At 35.8% G+C, this 22172-nt stretch overlaps 2 protein-coding genes across 10 annotated transcripts in view; both read left to right on the top strand.

Moving 5' to 3' along the window:
• LOC128868507 (longitudinals lacking protein, isoforms F/I/K/T) overlaps positions 1-22172 on the top strand; it is a 108035-nt gene that overhangs the window by 19696 nt on the left and 66167 nt on the right. The gene's annotated exons all lie outside the window — the stretch shown is intronic.
• Positions 6-20839, top strand: LOC128868508 (uncharacterized). The gene is made up of 2 exons (XM_054110682.1): positions 6-4119; positions 19531-20839. Exons 1-2 carry the CDS (start codon positions 4014-4016, stop codon positions 20556-20558), a joined length of 1134 nt encoding a protein of 377 aa, XP_053966657.1. The 5' UTR covers positions 6-4013; the 3' UTR covers positions 20559-20839.

The raw sequence follows: 22172 nt of genomic DNA, 5'->3' as shown, positions 1-22172 counted from the left end.
AGCTAGAGTAATATTCTATTCAAACCATATTAAAAAGCAAAGAAAGCTAAAAAGAGCACGACAGATAAATGCCAAAGATTGAATGCAATATTTTAAATATCATCAGTTAAAAAGTTTGTGAAATGACATATTTGAATAATAATTCACAGAAAACAGTAGAATATAGTGCGAAACAAAGAATTGGGCATATAGTGAAAACTTAAAAGCTCCTTTCAGAAAAGGGTTTTTTCTTTTGGTTTTATTTAGTTTTTTTTATTTTTATTTAAATACATATTGTATATGTGCAGACGTATATACATATATTTGATTTAATTTTGTAGTTATTTCTCTAGACTCATTGATTTTACTTTTTACTCGATTTATTCTGTCCATAAATAAATAATCGTAATTGATAATTATCTTGAATCACTTAAACAAAATTAGGAACGGTAAACTTACTTTATTAGTCGTGCTCAAAGAAGCTGCTATTGCTGTATGTATAACAGTAAACTCTAAAATAATGAGTAGACATAACAAAATATAAGAAACGTTGCGTTAGAAAAGAGAATTAAAAACAAGCAAATTAATTTTGATTATAATTTAATGGAGCAGCATGCAAGATGCGAAGAAAGGAAGAGGGTGTTGTTTGAAAAGCTGCACTGATTAAAAAATGTCTTGCAATACATATACATATTTATATTTTTATTTACATATATCTTTGTTTGGAAAAATTTGGCAAGAACAGCAAAAATGTGCATTGCAGCCCACTTCCACTTTCTCTTTCTTTCTTTATTAGTTAGTTTTGTTAAAATTTAATCATTTTGCAAGTTAAAAATATCTTACTTGTTGTTCTTTAACCCCACCACTGTAATTACTACCACATGTTACTACTATTTTAATATTCATTTGTACTTCTGATTTCATTTTGTTTGACAAATAGTATGATTTTTCTAATTTGTGTTTATTACTAATTTTGTTTATAACAATATTTCATTTTATTTGGTGTTTATGTAGAAATCGATTGTTTTTATGATTAAGAACTCTTTGTTAAGCTATTTTATTTACGGTATTAATTTCATATTTGTTTATACTCATCTACTAAATACGTACATTTGACGATGATCGAAAGAATTTAGACAATATTAGTTTTAATTTTTTTTTAGTTTACCTCAAATATTATTTCCCATTTTTCATTTACGAAATGTTAAAATCTACATATGCATATATATATGCTTAAATAATGAATAAGGATTTTCCATCCATGTAGCAGTTTGTTGTCCGTCTGCTAAATTTTTATTACAAGGGATATATGTTGTACAAAAAGAAACGCAATACATATACATTTTGTGCACACCTCCACCATCCTTTTAATCCGCTTCAATTCATCGCGCTTCTCATACATCATTTATAGTACTATTAACATGAAATTAGTAGTTGGCAACTAAGATAATGTTACATTTTTGTTTGAATGGAAGCACTCGAGTTTTGTTTTCAAGGACACATTTATAGGATGTAAAATTTATGACAGGAAATGTTTCCATACAATCCGAAATAAATTACTTTGTTTTAATTTATTATTTATTATGTGCTTATGATAGTGAAATGTTTGACATATTCGACATGGTGTACGATTTCCGTGTGTAAATTTGAATTTTGTTTCAACATTTTTTATTTTATGGCGATAATAGTAAACGGGAAAACGCATGCAATCTGTTCCTGAATATATGTATAATATTCCTGGCAAAAGCCTTTAAACAATTTCAAACTGTAGTTATTTTCGGTTTTAGTTGTATAGTTTTTTATTAAGTTATTTTTATTTTCGTTGGTTGACGGGTCTGAATTTTTTATTACTTAAGTAAGTGCCAGTTTTAGAAATATGGTAGTCAGATATAAGGGATGAGCTATCGGGGAGTGTTGCGATCGCACTACGTGCGAAGCAATGCTTCAAGTTTAATTATTCTTCGCGTTCATCGTTCTTTTGACCGCGCTCTCGAAAATGTGCGACTTTCCTTCCAAGAAAGTATTAATTTGTCTACCGGTGTTTCAAGTGTAAAAATTTTAAGTGATTAGTGAGTGTCAAGAAATCAACATGAATGGAAGCCGTGAAAGGAGTAGTTGACTTGGTTGCAGAGTGGATTGGCTGGAACATGTAGTTGCCATCACTAAAACAGGGATGGCAGCGAGGTACTGCGCGTTTCATGCCATTGGAATCAGTCGTAATTAGCAGTTTATGTAAGCTGTCGCTATGCAGGTGAGTATCCCTTGTGCAACGGTATCGGTTGGACGAGGTGTATATTTAAATGGAATATTAAATAATAATTTCATTTTCGCTATTGCATCACCTTCGCCAAAATTTTTTATAAACTTATTTTCAAATACCTTATCCTCCTTCCTTTTCCCTATTGACATATGTCATCTGAATGTTATACGGTTTCTTAAAAGCCTTATGAATATTTAAAGTAAATATATGTATAGATTTTGTCAAGATTATTGGCAACATTAAATCTGTAAGTTTGGTTAAACATTTCTCGAATTATTGCCAGTGGATATAAACATACATACATACGTACATCCGAAAATGATTATTCATTATTCATATAAAGGACGAACGGGAAAGCGTACTTTTCAGACATAAGGGGAAAACAAAAATTCAAATTTCATTTCTTATTTCACATAGATAATTTGAAAATAAATTTGTTAACAATTCCGTTGATTACAAATGAAAATGGCTCTTTCTGTAAAAATGTAGCAGCACAAATATATCCGTTAATAAATTTTGGGGAATGCTGCAGTGACTGCCCAAATCCGGTAACGTAGATGCGACTGACGGGGAGTAATATTTCATATAAACCTCATTAAAGAGGTACTGTTAGTCACTAACTTGAAACTTCCTACAACAGTCGGTTCTTCGCTGCCGGAATGTATGGATAATGTTTTAGGCTGTTGCAAAAAGAATAATAATCTTATTTTCGCGTTTTCGAGCTCGATTAAACATATATGTGCTTGTTGCATGTCGCTCATTTGTTGCAAGAATGTCAAATAATCGTAAAATACTAAATAAACCAAATTGTCGAGAAAAACGGCTAAAAAATTTTCGATTTACTATGCCTCACTAAGTAAAAGTAAAGACACTTTTTCATCTAATAAAATTCTGTTCATGGCCGTGAATTTTTACACAGCATAAAAGAAGAGTTGTGGTCTTTTCTACGTAAATTTAATTATCTAATAAATATATTTTTTGGGGCTATATTCCATTTTCCAGCAAATGAGCGATATTTGTTTTCATACAGACAAATCATAGTACAAATCTGGTGCCTTGGATAAATTTGACCTGTGTAGTTGAAAATCAAATGCATATCAAGAATACCATTTACTTGAATCTTTCGAAACTGTCGCTACATAATACGTGCCTAGTGCATGAGTGTGCACAGGATAAGGAAGTTTTAATATGCATGTATATATCGCAGTCTTCGACAAAACTGAAGGACACAGTGAAAAAATATACAATATATTCCAGACTAATTTTTTTATATATAATTGCCAATTAATTATGAAGCATCGGAATACATAAATTAAATCAAACTTTGTTCTAAAGAGAGTTTTTGTTATAATAGTAAATTTCCATTACGCTTATATCACACACCAGTACAAACACCACACGTCGGATTAAGGTTCTCTTGCTTGTTTTGAATTTGAGCCTTCATCATCTTGATATCGCACTGGCATGAAAACAAAGTTCAAATTCAACTCGTCTCTTATCGAGTAATTTTATCATAGCTGAAATGCTCATTAATCGTATTTTGCAAATTGTTTACTTAAAACTTTTATTCGTGCCAGCGACTAGCTTTTAGGGTGCTGTGAATTCTTCGTCCTTTTTAATTATTTAAAATTTATAAAGTTAAATTAAAAAATTCAATGGAAAATACTACTAAATTTAGACAAGTTAGAAAAAAGAGATGTTTGATATTACTGTTGTGCCTGAGTTCTGTGGAACACTGGGTCTAAATTAGATAAGTTTCAAAGGTTGTTCTTCGATGAAGTTAAAACAAATTGAAAGGAGCACAATTGTGAATATTCTAACTGGCAAAACTACTGGCTCGATGGTTGCGGCAAAAAATCGTTTACTGTTCAACGCAAAGTGTAAGTAGTTTTTATTTTAGTATCATTAGTTGTAGACAGATTATTTTTAAGCGATAACAAAAAATGTTTATGTAAAACTATAAGAGGAGGGGGAGGAACTCTATTCGACTTAGAGACCTTTGATTTTATATATTCCTCGTGATTTTACATACATACATATGTGGCGCATACATACATAAGTATTTGGAGAAATTGAATGCCGAAGTTAATACTGCATTGGGATAACTGGTTAGACCAGTGTATTCATAGTCAGAAATAACCTGCCGAAATTCAGATGAATTTGAATGGTCCGCCAGCTACCAGCGTCTTGTATGGTTTTGTCCAAATTGAATTTAATAATTTCTATGGCTTCATAGAGCCATCGCTTCGTACAATATTATTAGAGTACTGTTTTTTAATCGAACCTGTATTTGTTTTTAAATCTGTCTTTTTTTGTGTGTGTGTGTGGGTGTGTGTGTGTGAACATGTTGTGTTAGGCACGTTTAAATTTGGCCAAGTTCAAGGTCATGGTTGGTGAAAAAATGTTTTAAGCGCTGTGCGCTCACAACAACGTATCAGATGATTTAACTAAAACTTTGAGCTATTTCTAGTTCTCTCTCAATACTTAATTTCTATGTACGATGAGAATGCGAACACATACAAACACCACAAACACACGCACGCACACATTTAGTTATATAAACAATTTGCTTATTGGCATATCTATGAACATAACTTTCTAATCGAACTAAAAAGAAAGAGCTTTGCCTATGATCAATCTCCTGGCGCCCACGTTGCTGATTGGGTACTCTTTTCAAAGTTATCTATTTTCTTTTTTATGTGGATTGTTTACATAAATGAGAATAAAAAATATAATATTCGGGTATGTGTTGAGTCCTTGCTTGATATTACTGTAAGTTTTTTTAATTGTTTCTCTTTTCAAGAAAACGATACATTTTTGTTTATTACGGTGGAAGTGTGCAGCAATTCGCTATATGTATGAATGTATATGTAGATTTAATTCCAATTTGAGGTACAAGTTAGGCGCAACAGAGTGGCAGCGGTGGGGCGTAGGTTTACTAATTGAATTGTAATTTGAAATTGTGTTATATTTTTTGTTCTGGTTTCTTAGTTAATTTAAAGGTGACTGGGCTTCTTTGCCCGGCGATCTCTCTTTATGCGGAGATCTTTAGCTATTTTCTTTCAAAGTAAATAAATTTCCCTTCCCTTTTAATTTCGTTTCGGGGAAGGAGCAGGAATTGAAAATGAATATGACCAACATCTGCGCTCTTTCTCTTCTTTCTTCTGCAGAATTGCGAGCGTCAAAACTTAAACGCACGAAGTCAAGAAGAGCTAAAAGATCTGATAAAGGGGAAAGCGGTGGTTTCCGTCCGGATTTAGGGACCTCCATTAGAGCGCAGAGGTAAATTAAGTCCCTTTTTATTTAATGCACATATCTCCTCCGAATAATGCGCCTTTTTCTTTCACTTGTTTACCTACTATGTCCAAATCAGGAATGCATCTTCTGCTGGTACTTCTAGTTCCACGGCTACTTGCTCAAGTTTGTTGAAATCACCGTATACATGCGTAAATTGTGGCCGAGTTTATCAGAGGTTTTTCACATTGAAACGTCATTTGACAAGCGAATGCAACCAACCAAAAAAGTTTGTTTGTGTTATTTGCGGGCGAGGCTTTCATCACAATTTCAAGCTGACGGAGCACTACATGCGCCTACATAGATCCCTCCCACCGAGCTGATTAGTTTAAATTTTGTATTTCTATTTATGTATTTCTCTTATACATACATATGTGAGCTTGTTTGTTGGAGCATAAATACATATTATATATTTACGTACCATCAAATATCTCTGACTTCATAAATTTTATTTTAATGTGTTAAATTTAATAGCTTCATCAGATCATAAAGACAATTATCAACTATCAACTTCAATCATGTAGTTCTGAGGTTATACTTGTACTAACGAGTATAAAGGCCTAAACTCGATTTTTGGAAAGGGCGTAGTGAGGCTCATTTTGGCCTTGTATATTTTTTAAAAACCGATTAAGGAATAATAAATGTTTTTTGAGCAAGTTTGTCGTGGTAAAAACATCCTCTTTTGTCAAAAATGCATCGGGCATTGGCCAATAAAACACAAGCTAGTTATTATAAACTTAAATTTATTGTATCTCCTTCAAAGTACAATACCTTTGGTATGTACTATCTACGCCAACAGATAAAATCATCGAAACATTTTATACGCATTTTCCGGAGTCAACTTTAACTCTCGCCGCTGCTTTTCTTTTATGTTTTCCATCGACTGAGAACCATTGTCTCATCGAGGTGAGGTGGTAATTTGAGTTTTGGAAAAAAGTTAGTCGGAGTGAAAGTCAGGTGAAAACAGTCGTTTGCCGATGATGTGGCTGTTTTCGATGGAAATACTTTCTCAAACGCCGCACATCGACTGAATTTTCACAATTATTTTAAGCGGGGCTTTTAAATAATCGGTCGTGAGACTTTTTTTTCTTCTTAATTGGCGCGATAACTGCTTGTGCGATTTTTGACCGAATTTAACAAAGCGGGCCAGTCGTTCTTGTGCTAACCGGCGTCAGTTGGACACGACAGGTGAAGCCAAGTCCTTTTCCACCTGATCATTCCAACGCAGAGGCTACTACACGCTGGACGATATTATGACCCAGCCAAGCTAGCCGCTGTGTCTTTATTCGCTGAACTATGTCTGCGTCGTCGTAAAGCTCATACAGCTCCGTCGTTCCATGGCCTGCGATATTGGGCGTTGCCAACGTGCAAATGTTCAAAAATCTTCCGCAGAACCTTTCTCAAATACGTTAGGACGGGCATGATGTGAGCCTTGTAGAGTGTTAGTTTTGTTCGTCGCTTGTTGGCAAGAGAGATTCACTGTTGGATTTCCAGGCTGACATTGTTAATGCTGGTTAATAAATAAACGAAATCTTTTACAATCTCGAAATTATAACTGTCAACAGTGACGTGGGTGCCGATACGCGAGTGCGCCGACTGTTTGATGACAGGAGGTACTTCGTTTTGTCCTCGTTCACTACCAGACCCATTCGCTTTGCCTCTTTATCTAGTTTGGAGAAGGCAGTACTAACAACGCGGTTGTTAAGGCCAATGATGTCAATATCATCGGCACCCGCCAACAACTGTACGCTCTTATACAAAATTGTGCCTGAGCGGTAAGCTCGCCGAGCGGCTCGCACGATCTTCTCTAACATCAAGTTGAAGAAGCCACACGTCAATGCGTCACCCTGTCTGAAACGTCGTTTGGTACCAAAGGGCTTGGAGAAGTACTTCTTAATTGTGATGGCGCTGCTGGTATTGAGCAACGTCATCTTGCATAGCCGTACTCAATATTGCGACAGTGAAGGGCTGAAAGAAGCGTGACCTGGAAACTATTTGACCAATTCGATTCTAACAAGCTGCTTTGTATGGGGTTACAATAGCACATTTATTGTACGCAATATATTCAACAAAATGTGTAGTCTCCACCACCACTAGCTAAAATGGTTGCACATCCTGGAGTCATACTTTGTGTTAATTTCTGGGCAAGTTGGGGAGGTAATTGGGCTCAAAGCTGCAGAATTTGCCTTGATAGCTGTTTGACCGTCTATATTTGTTTTCCTTTGAGTTTTTGCTTAACTCTTGCCCAAACATTTGCAATAGGGTTGGCATCAGGCGACGGCGAAGGCCAATCCGATTATTTCCACTCTACACACCTTCGACTTCGATGCTTGGGATTGTTCTCTTCTGGTGAAATCCCAAGTTGGCTAGTTCTTCCAAGCATCTTCGCTGCTGACGGAAATTATGCTTTTTGGTAAATTTTATTCATCAAAACTGCGTTCAACAGTTCGATGAAGTTGCCGACGATAAGCAGTACACCAGGACCGGACCGACTTATAAAACAAAGCGAAAGACTCATCCGTTTGTTCAATTCCGTTCTGCATTTGCTTAGCCCATGCATTTATTTTTTAATGCAAGAAAATGAGAACAGCGGTTTTTTCAATGAGTTCCGGAATTTGAGGTCTTCTGTACGTAAACGTCCTCAAATCGTGTCTTATGATACATTGATGACACCACTTCTCCTTAAAACTGTTTCAGCTTCACGCAACTATAAGCTCGGCTTTGTGATCTTGTTTTCTTGCTTGGGAGAGATATTTTTTTTGGGCCTCGGCTTCTTTAACTATTTGTGTTGCAGATACACGTGACATTCTTAGACCTTAGGGCGTGTACATAGGAATTCTGCTTCAAATCGTTCTTCTCATACGCGGAACTCATTTTGAAAAAAAAAAAAAAAATGCACGCTTTCTAAATTTCTTACAAAATTAATAAATTGTGCAACGCATAATACAAAAAAGATTCGCTAAGTTACAGCATTTAAATTTTTTTATAACGAAACTCTTAAGCTCGAATTTTATTGGTCGCGCTCCCATTAAGGGAGTTGTACATACATACGCATCCATCTCACAGAAGTCTTTTTTTGTTTAACAATTGTCCTGCGAGGACGTACAAGTTTTAAAATTGAAAGAAGGAATACTTAAATCACGTTGAAAGCCTAGTCCAGCGCCCTCATCTTTTATAGGCGACCGAATTTGGTTAGCGGTGCGTGGTTCCAATGACGGCTAAGAGTCCGCATAATACTTTTAAAGTTTTGTTTGGTTTATGTTATGGTTAGTTTGGTAAAAAAATAGTTTTTTAATAAGTCAGTGATATTTCATTTGATTTCATTGCATTCAATTTTAACGGAAATTCCCTAAATACATGTTTGAAATGGCTTCTACGCAAATTATTCTTAGGTGAAAATATTTTTCTTTTAACAAGCTATGTAGCTATGATAGATTGGAGGTGCGAGAACTATTTGCTCTAATTTGTAGAGACTTGTTGATTATTTTCGTACTTTATCGTAATAGACTTTCAGTAGTCACTAAATAACACTTGGGGAAATAGTTGACTAAACGGCTATGTTTGCTGTCTCTTTGATATCAAAATCACATTGTGTATTGTTACACATTTACACATGTACATGAACTCTAACCTAAATGCTCCTGGTGAACTAAATCATTGCAAAAAAGTTGATATTTCCATTTCCTGTTGCCTGTCGCCCATCGGTCGCGTTCCCAGGTGGTGGATAGGGGAACGCTCGCAGATATGCAGGGTAGGTGGGAAATAAAATACACAGAGTCGCATTTGTCCTATACTTATGCCTTTTTTAGTTCTACTACCAAAGTTCTAAAAAAATATGCAATCGAAAAAATGAAATATGTAGCAGCGTAAACATTCTCCATATATGTATGTATGGGGAATGTTGCGGGTGTAACAGCCCTTGACCGGCTATAAGTCCGGGTCGTTCCGGTAATGTAGAACCGACTTTAATTTGCTTGTTGTTGTAGCAGCATAAACATTCCTCATATACATATATACGGGGAACGCTGCTGACGTGACAGTCTTTGACCGGATATAAATCCGGGCTTTCCGGTCATGTAGCACCGACTGTCATTGGAACGATATTTAACTTTAATTTAGAGATTGTGTGGCATTGCGTTTGACCAGTGGCATACTCTCGTCCTTACCCCACCAAGAAAAATTTACTTTTGGAAGATTTTTTAGATGAGAGTTAATGGAATACGTATGATTTTCGTCAAATAGAAAGCCATTTTAAATGTAAGTGTCCATACACTAAACAGATTGTGAGCATTAAAAATTAGTAGTTTGTTAGAATTAAACCACCTGCGCCTTTAGAAAACGATATGTACAAAGAAAGTGTGACTCAAATCATATAAAAAAAATATGGTCAGCAAATGAAACCCTTGAAAAAACCACAACAAAAACAATGTGTTTGCTTAAAGTAAAATATTTATTATTGTACATCAAAATTTATTTCGAGTTTTTATTGCACTAGTTTTTTAAAGTCTGTTAAAAATGGCCGTTTGAAATAATATGAAAAAGATATATATGGGATAGTTTTCTGAGAAATGAGAAGAGTCACCAGAACCTTTGGTTCAATTCATTATCTCACGTTAGATTTAAATAGTCTTCAAATACTAAATTTTGTGATTAACGTGATTTTAACGGTACATCAACTTCTGTTTTGTATGTGGTTTAGATTTGTAGATAACGAGCAGGCAGTAACAATAGTACGTATTACCAACTCTAAATATTTTTCTCCAATTATTAGTTAACCTTGGACATAGAGAACATTATAATATGTATATATTTTGTTTTGTACTCCGTTTTGAGTGGAGGAGTATAGCATGTTTTTTTGTACTTGTACTTTTCGCTGTTAAAAAATTAATTTCGATCTTTGGTTACGAAAAAACTGCTCTTTCTGGTTTTCCTTGCTATTATAGAAATGCAGACATATAGAAATGCAATAATTTAAACAATGGTCTTAAACATAACAAAACGCCCTGTATGATCCACAGATTTGCTTCATCCCGCGTTCGATGTTGCATGCAGCTTGAATAGTTTCCTTGATGTCACTGCTACCAAATCTAGGTAAAAACGTTTAAGAATCTACTACACACATATGAATAACTGTTGAAAACAATTTCAGTACCTTTATTGGTAGCGACGCTTTGCCGACTTGTCCCCACTGCGGAAAAGTCTACTCACACGTTTCCACCATGCAACGTCATTTGAAAAGTGGTTGTGCCTCTGGCAAAGTGAAGCAGTTTTTGTGTAGGATGTGTAGCAATAAATATGCCCGCAGTGACACTTTGTCGCGCCACATCCGCACTGTGCATGCCAAAGACTCGGAAAAGGGTCACCTTCGCGCCTAAGATGGACTGCAATTCGCGCCGATATACATCTATACATAATGTCAATCGATCGATTTGTACATACATACATACTTGTGTAAACTCTTACTACAGGGTGATTTAATTTGTATTGAATAAGTAATAAGATTCGATTATTGATTCCTTTAGTACTATTTTCAAGGTGAAATGTAATGAAACTTGTCAAAAAATACTATTGCATTTGGCAATGGGCCATGTCTGATCATAGTCTATCGTCATCACAACGATAATGGTCAGAAAAATCGCGAGCATAAAGCCACTGGCGCCCAAGTGCAATTTAATACATCTCCTGCATTGGTAATATGAGTGTTTTTTGTGTTTTTAATACCCTTTTTTGAATAGAGCGCATACCGGAGTACATTTTTTCGGAGTACGGTTTTTCTAATTTCTCGAACCTCTAAAAAACTCACTTGATCTTTGGTGTAGGGAAGTCTGCTCTTTCTGGGTTTCCATTCTATTCACACCTACTTATACATAACTATAGAATTAACTCTATTGTCTTAAACATAATCAAATATAGATTTGCTTCACTCTTCGCTCAAAGTTCCATGCAGTTTCAGTAGTTCCCTTGGTGCAACTGGTGACAAATTGAGGTAATGAACTATTACAAATATATTCATACGTTGCATACCTAACATAGAAAACAATTTCAGCCCTCTCACGGGTATCCGAACTTTGCCTGCTTGTCCTCACTGCGGAAAAGTTTACTCCCGCATGTCTACCATGAACCGACACTTGAAAAGCGCCTGTGGTGCAGGCCAACTGAAACGATTTTCCTGTAGGATATGTTCTAATAGATATGCGCGCAGGGATATCTTGTCCCGACATTTGCGTACTGTTCATGCCAGAAATAAGGATAATGACCAACTTTGGGCTTAATGTGAATTAATGAAGTATGCATCTGAAATGCTGAAGTGCCAAATAATCGTAAATGAATTGTGAAATACGGAAATTTTCATGTATTTGAATAAATAGTAGGCGGCATACAAATATCCATACTTACATATATCGCATTGGGTTAAAAATGGAACGCATTTATAATTAAACAATGAAGTATTTACTCGTACTTGCTGCATGCATTTGCAGTGAGGACCATTAAATTGAACTCTATAAGTTGGAACTGTTGTCTTTGGTAAAAAAGGATGATAATAAAATATTTTCGCTATGTTCAACTTTGTTTCTAACAGCGATTAATGAACTCGTAATGTATACTTGTTAAAAACAATAACAAGAAGTTTCTCCAATTCCAATTTACCAGTATACAGAGATTGATTTGAAAGGCGCTATGCGGAAGAGGATATCTTCTAAAATGCCATTTGTAAAATATAAAGAAAACTGCGAGAGAAGAAGAGAACTTATAACCAGAGAGTGAATTTCAATCAAATATTGTGTGAATACGACAATAGGTGTTCTGTTTTTCACTTCCACTCTTTCATTTCCACCTTTTTTCTAAAGGCCACTTCTTTTCGCCAAATGTTAGCAAGTGGCGAATAGATGAAGCAACTGGCATAAATAAACATATCTTGGCAGCACTGAAATATAGCCGCCTAAAATTACATTTGTTTGTAAAATAGTGAGTTACACCAGTCTAATGAGGTATCACCATACTCGCTAACAGCGAATTTTACTCGACAACTTTCTTGTTGTTTTCACATGCAAATTTTTCCTTAAGTGAGCCGAGGCGAGAAGTGACATCCCTAAAACTTGGATGGCGACGTCTCCCGAGAATTCGTTTACTTTTGAATTTTATTTCGTATTGCCTCTTAAGTTATTCAAACAACTATGGACATGTTCTCGAGGCTCTTAATAAAAGCGGTAGTGTTGCAGTATTTATAAACTGGTGTAACCCTGTTGAAAATACTAAGCTGATACTTCTCTGTCGTTCTGCAATTATTTTGCATAGATAGGTGAAAGTGGATATTGAAAATGATAAAGAAAAGAATGTAGGAATCGTGCAAACCAAATTTTTATGCTGCCTCTTCAAACGGCTACATGGATATTTGACTCTTGGTACGGCCAAAGTTGGTAGAATTTCACACCGAAAACGATAAATATATTAAAAACCCTGTAATACAGCGGTTGCGATTCCCACTCTAACTAGCTCTGTACGAGTAAATAAATGTAAAGTAAATGTATGCTCTCAGACTATTAAATGCCAGCTTTTGAAGCTCTAAAATTTCAAAAGGGCAGTGAAAGCGTGGAATGCGTAATCTGTTTTATTTGGCGTTCGGCTACTGCTTGGCGATTGGGTACTCACAAAACTTGCAAAGAAAGGGTGGGGGGGGGGGGGGGGGGAAATGAGTGGGCTGCATTCCCTTTCAAGGGAAAGTGGAAAAATTTTGCTAGACAAGTTTTTACCAGATGTTCCTCTTAGCTAATTGTAATATACACAAATAAGAAAATTTCCTATTAGAAGTAAATAAATATTTTTTCCATGTATCTATCTTTATAAAATATTACCAATATTCTAATGTTTTCTCTTTGAACACAAAATCTGGAAATCTGGCAACTTTTATGGACGGTCATGGGCATGGGCATGAAGTCAAAAGTTTAATAACTTCTTAATTTTGCTGCTGGATATTTAGTACAGGAAAAGTACACAAACATACAAATTTTTGAAATCAATTTCTAAATTTAAAATTCTAAAATATACAATACAGATCAACATCGTGAGAGTATTTTTTAGAAACAACAAAAAAATGTACAAGTGTACACGGCTCGTCCATTTTAAACACTTCCATGCTTGAAATTAATCCGGAACATATGACGTTCCCACGACAGTCGGTTCTACGTAACCGGAACAACCCAGATTTATAGCCGGCCAAGGACTGTCACTTCCGCAGCAATAACAACAACTACAAAAATTCTACCCTCCATTCTTCAAAACCTCTAGATTATTCGTCTACAGGAGTCTCAAAGCATTTTTTAAAAACCGTCATTCATTGCTTGTTCATTACATACGTATGTGCATATGTAACGGAATATATTTAATCCCAATATGTTTTCGCGTTTTCTTTTTAACATTCGTTTTTCTTTTCCTACTGATATCGGTGCTATGTTCCACAATACATCCGACTGGATGACGCTATCCATAGTTAACAGCTCATGCCGCAAGATCACAATAGGCTGCTAAAACATACTTTCCAACAAATTTAGCATTTTTTTATTTGACCACAAAAACAATTTAGAAACTATATTTTCAAGAACAATTGCGGCATATGTAAGTATTTAATAAAATAAGTAGGGCTAAATATTATAACATAATATAACAGTAAAACGGCTTCTCGCTGCGATAACAAAAATGATAGTAAATTCAACTGCTTGGCATTTTAAGGCAAGTAAAAATACAGCTTTATAAATTCATGACTGAAAATAAACATTTGTTCAAAAGGGACTTAACGATGCTAACTGCTGATTTGTTGGAATACTTTTTCGATTATCTGACTGTCCTAGTGAATTCTTTAAGTGTGACACTTCGTACACAATGCAATGTTTTGACGATGCCGGACTTTTTATGTATATATACAATATATAATTGGCGCGTACACCCTTTTTGGGTGTTTGGCCGAGCTCCTCCCCCTATTTGTGGTGTGCGTCTTGATGTTGTTCCACAAATGGAGGGACCTACATTTTCAAGCCGACTCCGAACGGCAGACATGTTTATGAGGAGCATTTTCATGGCAGAAATACACTCGGAGATTCGCCATTGCTTGCCGAGGGACGACCGCTATTAGAAAAATGTTTTTCTTAATCTTGGTGTTTCACCGAGATTCGAACCAACCAGCCGGACTTTTTAATTTGTTTAAAATGCAACATGCAGGCAAATTTTAAAAATTCTTGCTTGCAATAAAGTTGTTTGAAATAGTTTTTTAAGTTTTTTCATGTTAAGTGAATTTAGATACGCTTTGTGCGACTTTTTATGTGTGGATAGGTACCCAAGTAAAATCGGCCATTAACAAAAGCAGCAAAACCTGCATCGAAATTTAAATTATAAATAAATCAAGTTAAGACCAAATGAGTAAAATTTTTAATTATGGATCAGGAAAACACACTTTTTGAGACAGATATATGCCTACATACTTACACACATCGTGCAGTAATTGCTCCATTAATGTATAAACGTTCATAAAAGTCCAGTTAGTATGGACTTGTTCCGATGTTTTGCACGATTTTTAAAGCATCCCTTTCAAGTCGAACATTTATAGAAAACTTCTTATTCACCTTCCCCCATCTATGCAAAATAAGTGCCGAATATCGGAAAAGTATCAGCTTGGCATTTGGAACTGGGTTGTTGTTGTTGAAGCAGCATAAACATTCCCCAAACATATACGGGGAATGCTGCTGAAGTGACAATCCTTGCCGGATATGAATCCGGGCTGAGTTGCTAATGTCGCTTTTATTACGTATCTCGAACAAGCCTTATGTATATTAAAATTAAAATGAAAAAATGTGACATCCCAAATCAGTTGAGAGATAACAGTAAGCCCATTTTAGGTGCGTTGAGATTCAGGAAAGTCTTCGAGAGAGTAGTCCAGGATTTTCTTGTAGGGGACGCGTTTCGCAGTACATTTCACTACACTTCAAAACTTCGTTCTTACTACATATGTACAGACAGGACCATCGGTTTAACAAAAGTAGTTATTTAACACAGTACTTTATTAACCAAAACTAAAACGAAAAATAAAATAAAAATAAATAAATAACTATTAACCCTGGAGATTTGCAACCCAGAATGTGCATTGTGATTGTAAAATTGTATCTTCAGCCATTGCGATCTTTATTCGTACAGATCAGAAAAGCGCGCTGGCTTTCTAATACATATTGGCATGCCTAATATACTCACTAAAGCAAAATACAACATATATATTATTCTACATAAATATGTATATGTCAAAAGAATACACACACGCACGCAGCTACACGAGAAACATAAAAATTACATATTTCGTACAGTTTCGTTGCTCTAATTTAATTCAAAAGTTTAACTGTTTCGTATTTATTTTATGAGTTTTTCAATAACAGAAAAAAGCATTAAAATATAATCTTTTCCCACCGAAAATTTGAAGAAAAAAAATTCAATTAAAAACTAAACACCAAATTTCAGGATATTTCCCCTCCTTCGCACATTCAACTAATAGCACTATCATCGCCACCAACTCCAATTCAAATACTCGTCCATCCGGCGCTACATTTACGAGACCACCACTATCACCACCACAACAACAATCGTTAACAGCGAATATACTTATAGATAACAAAAATAGTAACGCATTTCAAAATAATCCTCAAGAAAGCCATGACATCACAATTGAAAGCACTGAATCGATATTCTCAGGCAGCATTGCTATAAGTTCACGTTACCAGATTCTCGATAATTCCGAAGAGAACTATGAGTGTCCACAATGCTATAGAACCTATAGGCGCCATGGCACCCTGCGTCGTCATCTGCGTCAAGAGTGTGGTAAGGGTAAAAGCATGGTGTGCTCGGTGTGTGGGCACAGGACAAAACGTGCCGATCATTTACGCCAACATGTGCGGAAAAAGCATCCTGAAATGGCGATGCGCTCTTTGTTTCGGCGGCCAACAAGTGCCGCTGGTAGTAGTAATCATGGCATCCGAACACATGGGTTTGGACATCGCCTACCGCCCCAACAACGCATGCAACAACTCTTGCAGCGATCATTATCACCGCCAATCTTGCCGTATTCTGAAATACACGGCCAGCAGTTGCAAGAGTCGTTAGTTGCAACAAAAGCGCTTCCATTCAATACGACTTCTACGTCAGATGCAGCCAGTTTTATGGGTGTTGATGTGGTCGATTTGGACGCGGAAGGTGATAATAATGGCGACGACAATAAGAAAAGTGATTCCGACAAGTTAGATTTAGAGCACGACAAAGTCAAACAACAGTCGCGTGCGGATTTATTAGGAGTTACAAACGTGCACAGGGGGAAAGTAGGTATGATAGGCAATAACACCTACCACCAACAGGTGCATCCCCAGGCATTATACCAGTTACGACAACAGTATCAGCAACAGCGGCAACAAAGGGTAGATGCGTTCCAGGTTGAAAATGCGGAATAAGCGCTTAAGTGTTATTTTTTTGGAGCAATAATACTTTGAAAAGATCGATAGTTTTGTAGTGTGGTAAAATTTGTGTGCAATATTTATGCAGATAATTTTGACATAACCTGACCAAAGAGTTTAACTTAGTGACCAAAACAAAACAAAAGCTAATCTATATCAATTCTAAAGGCTCAAAAGAAGTTTGTGCTTTATAATACTCAGGGTCTCTTCGGAAATGCATCAAGATTAGACCGATGATGCAGCTAATATAAACGTTGAAATTTTACTTTTATTTTGGTATATTTAAGACTGCGTTCTTTGTGCGACCTACTGGCAATAAAAGTGTTATTGAATTCAATAGTGACTGTATATGCGAAACAAGAAATTATAATTTTTTGTTGGATGTAAGGGCGGAAAAAAAATTTAAGAACATGCTTTGTTTTTAAAAATCCCTAATAACAACACTTTTGAGACTGTAAAATCATATCACGGTGATATATTCTCTTCTCATTTCCGAATGAACAGAACCGAACCGACCCGCCTTTCATGCAAGGTGTGACATAGCTTTAGCATAACTTTAAAACCAGTTTTACAACCATTGTTATCCTTTTTTCTTGTCTTATATGTTATTAGAAGGTTGGACCTGTTTATTTTTTCACTTCCCTACAACTTACGCCTTTTTTCTTCCGTCCAGTATCGAACTCTTTCTCTATATTTATTCTAACTGTGATGAGTCAGGAATTCGCTTAAAAACATTAAAATATAAATTTAGATTATTTGAAATTTGGGCTTTAAGGAATTGTTCTGCAAAAATCAAAACCAAGAAACCATTTTTCAAGCGTCAAAAGCGCGGAGTAAATTTCTTTGATTCAAGGGATGAGTGACGCTTGGTACAAAAACGACAGTTTAGAATATCGTAAGGTTATTATTCTGAATATTCTGCTTGCTTGCGTATTTTGATGCCTTTCCGAAGAGACCTTCATTACACATTCATACATTGATGCTCAAAAATTGACTGGGTATGTTAAGGAAAAAATACTTGTAAAGTTAGGAGTTGCAAAACTCAGTTTTAATGTTAATTTTTCTAAAACTTTATATTTCATGTTTAATTGCCTAGATAATAAATTTGTTGGTAAGTTATTCAGAACCACGAGACTGGACCAAATAATTAGAAATCCATCTGAATGCTTTTGAGTGGCATGGAACGTGCTTTTGATTTTATAATTAGTTCTAAGGCTTATAACTTTCATAAACACAAAAAACTTGGGTTTACGAGAAGTTTTGTATAAATTAAAAGTATGTCTGTACATGTTGTATCAGTATATGTATGTATATGCAAAAGAAACGAGTAAAATATAAAACAAAAACATTAACAATGAGAGAATTTGTTAAGTGAGTTTTTATCCGAATAAATGTAAATTTTGTGCATCTATATAAAATAGAGTTTTTAATTTGAAGATCGCGTATTGTATGAAGGCCAAGACACGTGTCTGATGTTTTTAAAATCCAAATTCTGCATTCTAGCAAACCACGTTTTACGTTATCAATTAGGTTTTTTTTTTTAAAGATATGAGCCGCTTTCGATTCACCACTTCTCTGCTCTCTGCAAGTGCTTCCAAGCATAAGTAGAAATATTTTTTTGTTTTCATTATATTTTGCTTTGAAAATGAAGGGGAATTACATAACATTTTGAGCGGGAATAAACAGTTTTGCGTGATTTCAGGCGGGACGCTTCGAAAAGCCAGCTCTTACGTAACAGTTTGTCAACATGAAAATAGGGCAGTGCTGCCAAATCATATTCAACGTTGGATTCAAAAGGAATTTTTTGCTTTATTCACTCACTATTTGCTAGGTAGTTGGTGAATCGAAGGCAGCTTACTTTTCCTGTAAATACTATGTAATGGCTTAAGTCTATATTGTATATCCGCGTTATAATTTCAAGTAAATTACAAGATCTACTTCAACAAATGTATGTATTTACTACATATGTGCATACGCCTATATATATGTATGTATGTATGTTCGTACATAACCAATTATTAATAAATGCGAAGTGTAAAACCAGTATACGATTGTTACAATTGGTGGTAAATAACACGTTTAACCGAAATGTTTCTACATATGCTGGGTATACATATATACACATAAATTACATTTTAAGTTTATGAATTGAAGGCTGCCTAGACCCCTTTGAATATATTCTAATCTCGTATCATTAATCTTGAATGTGCTATTAATTGGAGCCTAATATGGGTGTAGAGTGATCTTCAGCTGGGTTGCTGCGCTCATGTGGGTTCTACTGGAGCTCATTTTCACAACACATGTGACAGTACATTTCCAGTATATGCATATGTATGTATGTATGTACGTTACATGTACATTATTTGCTTTTCCATTATCGCAGTCTTTAAATATAGATATGTATGTGTGTATAATAAATAATATTGATGGAGTGAAAAAGAGGGGGGGAGGGGAAAATAGCCAGCAAGACATTAACACCTTAAAACCATTTCCAATGCGAAATCATCAATTTTTCAGATTTACGGACATTGTACAATATTGCTACAGCAGCGGCAGTCGTCGTCGCAGCAGCTTCTGCAACGAATGCGGTCAACATTCACAACAATAACAACAGCCAAACAGTGGTGGTTCATAACAAGCAGCGGCACAATATTGGTGTAGATCGAAATGATGGCAATCAAAATCATCACAGTCCAAGTGAAATTGTTGCCAATAATTCCCAGCACAATCTAAAGATGGCTGGTATAGGATTGGAGGCTGGTCCTTCTGCAGTTCTTTCTTCTTACACGGCTGCTGGTACATTGTCAGATACATCAACTCCTACGCAAACTCCAGTGCCTCCATCTATGCCACTGTCAACTGCCACGAATTTGTTGTGCGAGGTTCTTGAACCGGAAGTGTCCATTCGCACAATGTACAAATGTTGTAGAAGCCATTTTTTTCAGCAGTCTCAGCGCCAAGCGCAACACCAACATCAGCATTTACAAGTTATACCGCCGCATAATATGACAAATACGTCAACAACAACAGCACCATCACCATCACCACCAGCATCAATCGCCGATCATGTGTCGACTTGCATACCAGCCTCATCCACACCCGCAGCACATCATGGCAAGTGTAGTGGTTGTCAAATATCAACTGCTGCTTCAATCCAATTAGCAAATTTAATCGGTACCTCAATGCTCATGCCACAAACAGCAGTGACTGCCGCAACAGTGCAAGATGTCGCATCCAAAGTAAGCGGCACAACGATAAATGTTACAACAGACCACAGTGTTGGAAAAAAATTAGCCGCTACCAGTGTAGACAAGGTGATATGTAGAGGGGCAAACAATGTAGCCGAAAGTGCTAGCAGCGGTGGCATGGCCAATACACGCAACCCGAACAGCTCCTCGAACAAATCGTCGCCTCATTTAGCGTCTGCGACAAAGAAAGCTACCGTTCAGTTTCAGTGCGAGTTTTGTGCGTTTTCTTGTTCTTGGAAATATGATTTGAAGTTACATTTGCGGCAGAAGCACGGAATTCACAACAAGAAAATGTGAATGCGAACTGCGGCCGACAACTGTCAATGAATAATGTGCCAATTACAATCGCCGCATACATCTTATTCTTTCAATTTGGAAATATTGCCCCATCTACCATGTTTTTGCAATGTTTTCCTTTGATCTTCAAATTGTATTTTTGTAGTCTAGCACTAAGCGCGGTTAACTTCAATATTTATTATCGTGTATAGCATTAGCATAAGTTGTATATAAAAAGGAAACTATAGTTTGTATTGCAAAAACCTATGGAAATGACATAATAAAGAGCCTGTGTGATTGAATATATGTATAATTCATAGTATGTGTACAAACAATTTTTACAGATCAAACATATGTACACATTTAAAGGTGTCTGAAAATACCGATACAATGGCATAGACATACATACGGGTTAGTGGATTCAGATTGCCAAGTATTCTGAGCAACATGGTACAAGGCTCATCAAAATATATGTGTGTGCCGATATGGACTCGGGTTTTTGCCGAAAGAATTTAATAAAATAATATACAAAAGAATAATCGGTCGTTTTCTCAACAAAAAAAAAACGCTCTGATGAAATTTTGATGTACGAGTTTTTTTCTACGGTTTGATGCCGTATTGGTAATATTAGACTAGAAAGTATATTTACTATATATTTGCAGTAAATAACGTACTGTAGTTTGTTTGTTAATATTCGAAATACTAGTAGTTGAATCTAGAGCTGTCCTTGCAATTCGAAATATATATGTAAGCACTTGTAGGCGTACAGCAGTATTTTATTTCTAAATCTTAACGTATTGATTTTAAACAGTGCTTGATGCTGATTACCGATCAAGCACGTTTTCGTTGCGTACATAAGTAGTACTCGTACCGTTCCGTCGTATGGACTTTGGATGCAGTAATTTACCTTTTGTCGTAGACATCGGTGAGTTGTGAGTAAACTTTGTGCTTTTTTGCTTAATTTTGTCTAAAAAAGAAATTCAACAATTTAAAATGATATTCGATTAAATAAAGTAAAACAGTGTTTTATAACTGTAAGCGTTTGCCGAATGTGGTTAATTACTTTATATAAATTTTTATTTCCTTTTTGTTTTCATTTCATATAACATAAAAACTCATTACACATCAACTACGCATTTAACCCCCTGTTAAATCGCACACATCCTCCTCGAATTGATATCGTTATTTGCTATGAAATACGATTTGGACTAAACACAGGCCTCAAATACAAATTTAAAACGTCAAAGCAAATTGGCAGAGAAAATTTTGTTAAGAATTCGCATTCACGTTTTTTTTGTACAGTTTGTGGAAAAAGCTATTTGCGCAAGCGTCACTTGCAGCGTCACACGCGCGATGAATGTGTTGGCATCCCACCACGCTTTAACTGTGACCTCTGCCCTTCACGTTTCCGACGTAAGTACCACATGGTACGACATTTGACTTCGAAACACGGCATTCTTCCGGATATAGCTCAGCAGACGACAAGCAGTAGTGGAAACCGCACCAGTAATGAAAATAACTATTCCGGCTTCAATACCACCAATGATTGTATTGGTCCATTGCCTGAAAATTTGTCACTGAAAAAAAGTCACTATACGGTAGACAATGTATCACTTAATCGCCATGGAGAAGTTG

Source organism: Anastrepha ludens, chromosome 6 (genome assembly GCF_028408465.1).
Source record: "Anastrepha ludens isolate Willacy chromosome 6, idAnaLude1.1, whole genome shotgun sequence".
Classification (NCBI taxonomy): domain Eukaryota; kingdom Metazoa; phylum Arthropoda; class Insecta; order Diptera; family Tephritidae; genus Anastrepha; species Anastrepha ludens.
The sequence above is the reverse complement of the archived record's forward strand: the minus strand, read 5'-3'. Positions and strand labels throughout refer to the sequence as shown.